General features: G+C 42.9%; 1 protein-coding gene across 1 annotated transcript; it reads left to right on the top strand.

The window, feature by feature from the left end:
* Positions 1-1952: 1952 nt before the first annotated feature.
* On the top strand, positions 1953-8767 carry CDCA7 (cell division cycle associated 7). Its single transcript, XM_032190195.1, has 10 exons — positions 1953-2012; positions 2839-2964; positions 3357-3467; positions 4744-4995; positions 5457-5534; positions 6231-6419; positions 6761-6901; positions 7345-7494; positions 8045-8181; positions 8488-8767. The coding sequence occupies exons 1-10, from the start codon at positions 1992-1994 to the stop codon at positions 8516-8518; spliced, it is 1236 nt and encodes a 411-aa protein (XP_032046086.1). The 5' UTR covers positions 1953-1991; the 3' UTR covers positions 8519-8767.
* The last annotated feature ends 470 nt before the right edge of the window (positions 8768-9237 follow it).

Genomic DNA, 9237 nt, shown 5'->3' with positions numbered 1-9237 from the left:
TCCTGCCTTAGCAAGAAAGTCAACATCCCCTCACTGATCCCCTTTGCCTGCCCTGCCAAATGGTTTTCAAATGTCCTGGCCAGTTTCCTCAGTAAGTCCCTGCTCTGGCTGATAAATTTTAAAGCCAATTGATTACATATGTTGCTTGGAGAACGTGGTTTCCATTAAGCATTAAATGGAAAATTAGCTGCAGTCTGAAGCATGGACTCAGCTAGCCCATCAGTACTCCATAACATTTTATATGATGCTCTTAAAAGCTGTGAAGGTGGGTTATTTTCTAGTAAAGCCCTGACTCAAAATATTGATAAGAGCTGCTGTCATTGAGAAATGGGATCTCTTTTTCTGTGTACATAGGCTATTTTTTGTTTGTTTGTTTGTTTGTTTGTTTTCCCTGGAATAAGTAAATCCAGGCTCAGGAGGCACCCCTCTGCCCTGATGGGTCTTGGCAGGACACCGCCTGGGAGGCAAAGCTCCGTGAGCGCCGTGTGTGGGATCATACATGCGCTGGTGTCTGGTTCTCACCGGCTGTCCCTCACAGCCTTTTGTGTGCCGTGCAGGTAAGTGTGTAATTAGGGACTTACTGAAAATGGAGATGCTTTCACATGGCAGCTTGTGGCACACCCACAGAAAATATAAAACCTTGGCAAGGGCTCTTGTGCCCCATTGTGTTGTAGCCTAATGATGGGCTCGGGCCTGGGGCTGATGCATGGTTTGCTTTACACGGGCACAGGTCTGCGTGCGGGCCGCACGTGCAGGGCCTCCTTCCCTCATGCCCGCTGACAGGGGATTCGCATGCTGCCAGGAGGGCTCCTGGAAATGCTGAACAGCAGCCCCACTCCAGCCAAGGATAAAGGGAGGATTACGGCAAACAGCAGAGCCACAAATCCCCAACAGCTTCTTCAGGGCCTCTCCCGTTCCTATTGCTAACAAGTACCGGCTGTGCAAGCCTTGTTGTGCTGTGCGTAGTGGCTGTATTGGATTTAATGTGATACTGCAAATGTCACATAAAATGGTTTACAGTGACTGGAGATTTATTTTCCTCCAGCCTGCCTTCAAGTAACATCTTGTTCTCAGAGTAACACAGCCAACTTTTTTTCCCTAAAATCTTACCGCAGTGCTGTCACTGTCACTTTGCTCCTAATGCTGCACAGCACTGGTGAACCAGCAAATAACCCAGCAGCTATGATGGCAACACAGGAAGGCCTGCATGCTGCCGGCTGGGATTCTGCACGGCCTGCACGCGTGTCTGGTGTTTGCCTGCTGGGCTGGGGCTGGGGCTGCAGCTGGAGGGGCCCCAAGGGGCACACAGAGGCCCTGGGGGCTGCGGGGACGTGGGCCCCATCCTTGCTTGGGTGGAGATGTGGGGCACATGTGGTGAGAACAAGCCTGGCCCTTGAAAACTGGTAGTCGTGTGGTAGTTTATTATTATTATTATTATTATTATTATTATTATTATTATTATTATTATTATTATATCATAATCATCATTTTATTATGGTGTTTTATGATTATTATGGTGTTTTTTATTAACTATTATTATTTTTTTCAGAGAGTGGAGGACAAAAAATACTGCTTTGGCACGTAAACGAAAAAAAAAAAAAAAAAAAAAAAAAAAAAAAAAAGAGGCGCGGGGACCACGCGGGCCTCCCGGCGCCTCCCCTCTGGCGCACGCCCCCCTCCGCCCGGGAGATTTTCGCGCCACACGGCCAGGTCCTTGCAGCTCCACAAACCCCGCACCTCCAGGGGAAAAAATAAAAAGGGGTGGAGGGATCCCCGCGCAGACCCCTCAGGGAGAACACATTAGAAGAGCGGTGGTTTTCCCCCCGTAGGGGTGCGGGGTCGGTGGCGGGGCGCGCGGTGCCGCGGCGGTGCGGGCTGCATCTGCCAGGACGCGGGCGCCGAGGCGGGAAAGGCGCCGGCAGGCCCCGCCCTCCCCGTCCCCGCCGCTTTGGCGCGAACGTTGAGTTCCCGCCACGCGCCCCGCCGCCAGCATGGCTCCGCCGCGCCCGCAGGTGGGGGACGGGACGGGACGGGACACGATACGATACGATACGATACGGGGGCCGCGGGGGGGGGGGCATGGGCATGGGGGGGAGCCGTGGAGGGCGTCCCGCCGCTCCCCGACGCGGGGGGACGGCACCGGGAGCGGGACGGGGGGCTTCGGGGGGCTGCGGCTGGTTCCTGCGGTGGTAAAGGGCTGGGCTGGGGACGGCTGGTGGGGGTTTGGGTACCCGGGGGGGTGAGCAGCAGGGTGTAGGGGGCCCGGGAAATGAAGAGAGGAAGCCCGACAGACGGGGTGTGCCGTCCTGCAGGGGGAAATTGACGAAGCTGTTTGCAAGAGTTGTATTAAGCCCTTAATTAAGGGGTCTTAGCTAATTCCTTAACAATTACAGCGTGCTTGGTGTGTGCCTTGGTGTGTGTAATAGATCAGAGCAGCTTTCTAGAGAGGCTGCTTGTGTGCTTGGACGTCTTTCCATCATTGTCTATAATGGCTGTACTTAGACCATGCGGGAAACGTGCACGTAATGAGTGGAGAACAATGTGATTTTTGTGTGGGTTTTCACCTCGTTGCAGTCATAAAAAGTGTTTTTGGATACTGAAAAACACTCATCCATAACAATGACCGGAAATGTGTGAGAGCAGAACCTATTCCCATGTCTAGCTTAGGAAATACTTCTTGTGATGATGATGATTCTGCTGGTGTGAGATGTTTTGTATAGTGTCCAAGTATGCTAAGAATTCTAAAACGTTGAAGCCTCCTAAGCTTCAGTTTAACGATGTGTCTAAAAGCTTACAGCTGGCTGCCCCTATTAATGCTGTTGTCACTGTTCTTTACAGCGCCGAGGTTGCTGGGGAAGGAGAAACTTCAGGGCATTCCGAAATACGAAACTGATCCCCATGGAAACGTCCTCATCCTCTGATGACAGTTGTGACAGTTTTGGTTCTGATAATTTTGCAAACACGGTAAGTACGGTACAAGAACACATAAAACTGAATGTGCAGTGCTGGTAAGGACCCGTGTGTTTTGTGCATGATTAAAGCTGTTTGCTCTGCTTACAGTTTTGTATGGTAGTTATAAATCTGTGCTATGTACTGTAATTTAATTTCACTATTCGCTAGTGCTTCTAGGTGGTAATTGTTGGAAGTAGATTAGCTATTTATTCTAGCCTTTGAAATGTCACCTAACCTAACACGCCTGATAATTTGCAACTGCAGTTTTGAAACCACTTGTAAATCCCTTAACTATTTTTTTTTTTTTTTTTTTTTTACTGAGAAAGCTGTTAGCTTGTATTGCGCTTGTAAGTGTGAATTTTTTTCTGTACAACTAAAGTTAAAGGATATTTTATTCTTCATAGAAATGCAAGTTTAGGTCGGATATTACGGAAGAACTGGCAAAAATCTTTCATGAAGCCTCTGATGATGAATCCTTCTGTGGCTTTTCAGAAAATGAGATTGAAGATGCATTGGTAAGACAGTTGATTTTGGTTGGCCATTTTAAATTTGAATCCTTACACATTCTTAATCAAAAAATAATGGCAACTTCAATTATTGTCAGAAAGAGCTGGTTTCATTTAATGTAATATACCATCAGTTTAAGTAGCCATAGTTGCATTTTCTTTTTGTTCTTCAATGCAAAATGTTATGCTAGCTCACAGACTCTAGCAAACCTGCGAAAAATCTCTGTGTACACTGGCATACATTCAGACTGCACTCTTACAGTGTAACAGAAAATGCTGTACTGCTTGAGAGCACTGTAGAAATAGTCATAGGTGGTGACATCCTGACTTCAGTACAAGATCAGGTTTGTAAGTGTTACCATGCTTGGCATAAAATAAGTTTCTGTTTTAACTTTAGAACCTACTGAGGAATAACTAGGTTAGCATGTGATTGAAAGAAGATGTGTACTTGAGTTAATGCACAGCAGTAAGGAGAAGGAATAGGAGACAACACTAGAATAAATGTGTCGAAAAGGAATCAATAACTACACCTAAATGAACAACCAGGACCAAATATGTGGTTTAATAAAACCCTGTGTAAATAAGAATTGACAATTGAGACCTTTACACCAAAGCAGGTTGTTTATGTCTAGGACTAAAATATGACTGTCTTACCAAGTCTGAAACTACAAGCCTATCACAAAATGGGCTGTTCACTAAAGAAACTATTTCTTGTATTCACCGGACCCTTGATTCTCTTAAAAGTTCTTGTCAAGGTATTAGAACTCAAAGATAAGAAATTGCTGGAGTTTTATTCATCATTATTTCATTGACTAGTGTTAGGAGGAAGTTTTCACTTGCTAGCAATCTCACAGTATCAGTGATAGAAATCCTTCACAGTTTACAAACTCAGTTTTGACCTGTGATGAGAGCTGAGTAATGTTTTTTTTTTTGTTTTGTTTTGTTTTTTAATACAACCAAATACAGTATGCTGAGAAATTGAGCCTTTAAAATGCTATTCTTTCTCAAACTCGCACACTAATTTTCACTGCTAGGCCTGCAAGTGACAGCTTAAAACTTCTGCAAGTGAAGTAAGGGTTTTTTTTTCTGATGTATTACAGTGTGGCTTTCCTTGATAACTTTTTGGCTTTTTAAAAATTAAAATACACTAGACCATAGGACCGAAAGCTTAAAAACAGAAATGTATATTTCCTCTTCTACCGACCCTAAACAAAAAAAGGTCAAACTACGTAATTGCAGACCAGCTCACTTGGATTTGTACACTTCTATTCTGATTTGTTAATAGAAACTGGAATCAGATTCAGAGGAGAACGATGGAAGTGCTGAAAGTGAGGTAGCTCAAAGAGCGCAGAAATACCCTGCTCCTCTAAAAGTAGCTATGAAGTTTCCACCTCGAAGATCGGAAAGGAGGAAGGCTGAGATGGAAACTCTTCCTGAAAAGCTGATGCCTGCTCTGGATTCAGACTCTGATTCTGAAGAAAAGGGCTCTGTGTTTTTAGAAAAAAGAGCTTTAAACATCAAGGAAAACAAAGCAATGGTAAGTACTCAGTGTCTCCCCTCCTTTCTCCCATTCACCCCCTGCCTTGATTCTTGGGAACCTCTTTGGTTATTTAGATTAACTCTTAATGTATTCACATAATTCCCATTACAGGAATTTGTATTCCTAATATTTAACTCTGATACTCTGTTTGCTGGCACGTGATAATCCATAGGCTAAGTCCTTTAGTAAAAATTCTAATATTGAAGGCCTATTCCTGTTTAGGCTTGCAGCTTATTAAATTTGATTGTTTTCAAATTACCTGCAGTCTCTAGAACATAAAAATGAGACGTAAAAGTAAAAAGTTGAATGGCCATGCTTCCTGCAAGTAATTGTACTTCAAGCCAATTGCCCTAATCTAACAGTTTGTAGTAGCACATAAACTCCCTTTTAAGGCTCTGTTTAAGGCTCTGTTTCCTTTTTTTTTTTTTTTTTTTTTTTTTTTTTCCTTTTATTGTTAGCTCGCAAAACTAATGGCGGAGCTGCAAAGTGTTTCTGGTATCTTTGGTGGGAGAAGGTCATTGCCAACTGCCAGTCAAGTAAGTATTAACTTTGTGTATTTGCTTTCAGGTTTCTGGGTCTCAAATTCTTGAATTACAAAAAATGACTCTTCATTAAAAGGCTTAATAAACCCTGGACATCAAAGTCCAGATCAGAATTGCACGTCTGCTTTAGTAAACAATACTCATTGTGCAACTCTGTTGATTTGGCACTGTATGAATTAATCCATTCAATTTTATAAAGGCCTAGGTGACTCCACTGGCCAATAAAACCAAATGAGATGCTATATAAATGCCTATTTATAGAAAGGCTGGAGATAATGGGGGCGGCCAAAGCCTTGAAGCTCAAGTCTGAATATTCTGTGACTTTGAAGCCATGGAAAAAAAAAAAAATGTCCTTGGATTTCATTGCTAGTTTATCTGTGAGCTGCGTGAGGGTGGGAATAACAATAAAGTGCAAACTTCTCATGGACATGGGTTCTGCTGCTGTGTGTGGGAATTACTGTATATCTATCTGCATGGAAACAAACAAGCTGCTTTTGGCTTGTTCTCCACATCTAGCAGTACACTCAAGACGAATTTGCCTAGGACGTTTTTTACCTTCTGTTTTCTGGTGGTGGGGGGAAGAATTCTTCTTTGGGAAAGAAAGAAAGAAAGCAGGCATGTATTTTGGAGACCAAATGCATAGTGGGGACAGGAGCTGTTGCTTAATTAGGGGCTTTTAAATTTTACCAGGGGCCAAAGCGACTTCCAAGACGTTCATTACCTAGAAGTGCATTGAGGAGGAACCCAGATCGAAGTTCTCGGCCACACACAAGATCCAGGTCTCTGACTGAAGGTCCTCCTACTCCTTTACCAGAAGAAGAAGATGATGACCGGTACTTCCTAGTAAGAAGAAGAACAATGTCTGATGAATACATGGAGGTAAGTTGAGGTTCTAGTTCTCCAGCAGCAGGTTGCTATTGAAGGTGGTTTTCTATCCTTTCAAGAAAACAGAATTTCATTCAGAGCACCTTATCCTAGATGAATTGCTTCCTCTGTACTCCAGCAGAAATTAAGTAAGCTCCAATGGCATTTCACTTGATCTGTCACCCTTTAAATGCTAAAGCAGCATACATATTGTATGTCTTTGCAAATCTCTCTCTCTCTCTTTTTTATATAGAAAGATTATTTGAGACTTTAGCATTGATTTGAAGATTTGCTCCTTGTTTGTGTAGAATGTTTGCTGAATCTAATCCTGACAATTTTGTGTCTTCATTATTCAGCATGATGCCCAAACTCCCAGGAGGGGTCACCGTGGTGCCATGGCTCTTCCACACATTGTACGCCCGGTTGAGGAGATAACGGAGGAGGAGCTGAATAACATTTGTGGATCTGCAAGAGAGAAAGTGTATAACAGGGCTATGGTAAGTATATTCTGACTTAGTGAAATGCATACTTCTGTGAAATCATTTGCCTGTTATTCTCTGCTTGTGGTTTAGCATCAAATAGAGCAGTTTCCCTTCTCACTGATAGGATGGATGTGATTTTGGGGAGAAATATGCCTGAAGTCTTAAAATGTCGTCATCTCTCTTTCACTGAATTTATAGAATGGTCTTTACCAAGCCAGTTGGCTTGCTTTAACCCTGGAACAACCATATTACATAGGCGATACCAGCCTGTGAAAGTGTTTGTTAACAGCCACTGAAGATGTAATGTTAAAACAGGCTCTATTGAAACTTGTGAGGTGACTTTCTGTTCCAGGATAAGCACTGCTAACTGCCAAAGACTGCTTATTAATGCTCTCTTCCCCTAACTAGGGAGTTACTTTTAATGTTTTGTTTCCTGAATTGCTTCCCCCATATTGTAGGGATCCACCTGTCATCAGTGTCGACAAAAAACCATAGATACCAAGACAAATTGCCGTAACCCTGATTGCATAGGGGTACGGGGCCAGTTCTGTGGGCCGTGCCTCCGCAATAGGTATGGGGAAGATGTCAGAACAGCGTTGCTGGATCCGGTAAGACAGTTTTGAACATTGGCTTTATTGTGCTTAACTTGAGCAGAAAAGTACATCTGTTACTCATAGCTAAAGAGTTGCTTGCAGTGCTGTGATACATAATGTGTTTTTAATTTGATTCAGTCCTGGTGACAGAAATATTTACTAGTTACGTGGTTCTATTTACAGGAATAAACTATGAGAGCAGAGAAGCTGACAAAATATTCTTATATTTGAGCATCAGAATAGCATTCTCTATTTTACTTTGCATTAGTGCTTAATGCAGTACAGAGAATTATATTGTGGACAAATTTCATTGCTACTGTGGGCTATGGAAATGGTGCAGGAGTTGAGCAGAGCAGAATGCTGCCTGTGGTTATGTGCAAAGAAGGCAAAGGAGAGTTTAATGCTTTAGAGACTGAAGAGTTTGGACTCTTCTGTACTGGTGACTCTTGCAGCACTGACGGTCAATGTAAAACTAAGTGGAGAGCAGGATCATCTAATTCACAGTTGTGAATCATGTCTGGCATTGCAGCTCAGTTAAAAAGGATGTTGTCTGTCTTTCGTCTAGAACTGGAGGTGCCCACCGTGTCGTGGAATCTGCAACTGTAGCTTCTGCAGACAGAGAGATGGCCGATGTGCTACAGGTGTGCTGGTCTATCTGGCCAAGTACCATGGCTATGACAATGTCCATGCCTACTTGAAAAGGTAAGCATGCTGTTGTGTCAGTGGCATGGTTCTACTCTAGTGGGTTAAGCAGCTGAAAGCTGGGAGAGAACATTCCGTTTGTCAGGTAGATGTCACAAGACTAGTCCACGTTGTCTTTGGAATCTGAGATTTTTCCCACAGGGCTTTTCTGACGTTTGTTCTTAACCAAATCAAGTGGTATATTCACTCTGTCTCTTTGCTTTTAACTTGACCTGTGTTTATTATCATGACCTCCGCTAATGTGTCTAGAAGGTTTCCAAGCAGTGGTTTGCTATAAACTAACTCAAGTTTCTACTTGTCTTTCAGTCTGAAACATGAACTTGGAATGGAAGACTGAAGCTGTGATTGCCTTTAAATTACGTACTCTTTCACCAATGCCATATTATCACCTACTGTGAATCATTTAATCAAATGAGATTACAAAGCCAGTGCCTTTGTTCCCTCCCCTTTGGGGCAAAAATTTGCATCTCAGTGCAAATCACACTTGGAGAAACTGTTTAATGAGGGGCATTGCCCACAGACCATTGTTTTCTTTTTAAACAACTTTTGCAAAACAGAAAACCAGATAACATCAGTTCTTGCTTTCATGCCAACAATGTGTTTTTTTTTGTTTTTTTTTTTCCTGAAAGAAGATGGGACTTTAAGCCATTGGAGTTCTATTCATGCCGTAATCTGTGCTGCAGGTTTATTTATGCTTTGAAGTTGATCACAAAAAGATAGAGATGTTTTGAACATTTCAGGGCATTGTTCCCCACAGAACCAAGCAGGGAAAGGTGTGTGCTTAACTCCTGGCCAACTTGTGCTGCAATAGACTCTTACTGAACATAAATGATCAAATGGAAGCTAACAATTCTCTAAAACAGCAACTCATTCTTAAGTTCAAAAAGGAAGCCCTAAAGGTTGTGGTCGAGCAGTCTCCAAGCATTAACATTTGGTTTTATAAAGTACTTAAAGTGCACATTGGCCATTTTGAAGGAGATTCTTTAGTGAGTGACAAATTGTAGCAGAAGCGACTGGGGGTAAGCACTTTTGTTCTGTGTTTTCTCAGATGAGAGG

The sequence above is a fragment of the Aythya fuligula genome, chromosome 6 (assembly GCF_009819795.1).
Source record: "Aythya fuligula isolate bAytFul2 chromosome 6, bAytFul2.pri, whole genome shotgun sequence".
NCBI classification, from domain to species: Eukaryota; Metazoa; Chordata; class Aves; order Anseriformes; family Anatidae; genus Aythya; species Aythya fuligula.
This window is presented reverse-complemented; position numbering and strand designations above follow the sequence as displayed.

Excerpts from the sequence above, each read along its gene's own strand:
- CDCA7 (XM_032190195.1), top strand. The coding sequence starts at position 1,992 with ATGGCTCCGCCGCGCCCGCAG. Across the intron at positions 6,902-7,344 it reads AAGTGTATAACAGGGCTATG|GGATCCACCTGTCATCAGTG; the intron begins GTAAGTATATTC and ends CCCATATTGTAG. Across the intron at positions 7,495-8,044 it reads GAACAGCGTTGCTGGATCCG|AACTGGAGGTGCCCACCGTG; the intron begins GTAAGACAGTTT and ends TCTTTCGTCTAG.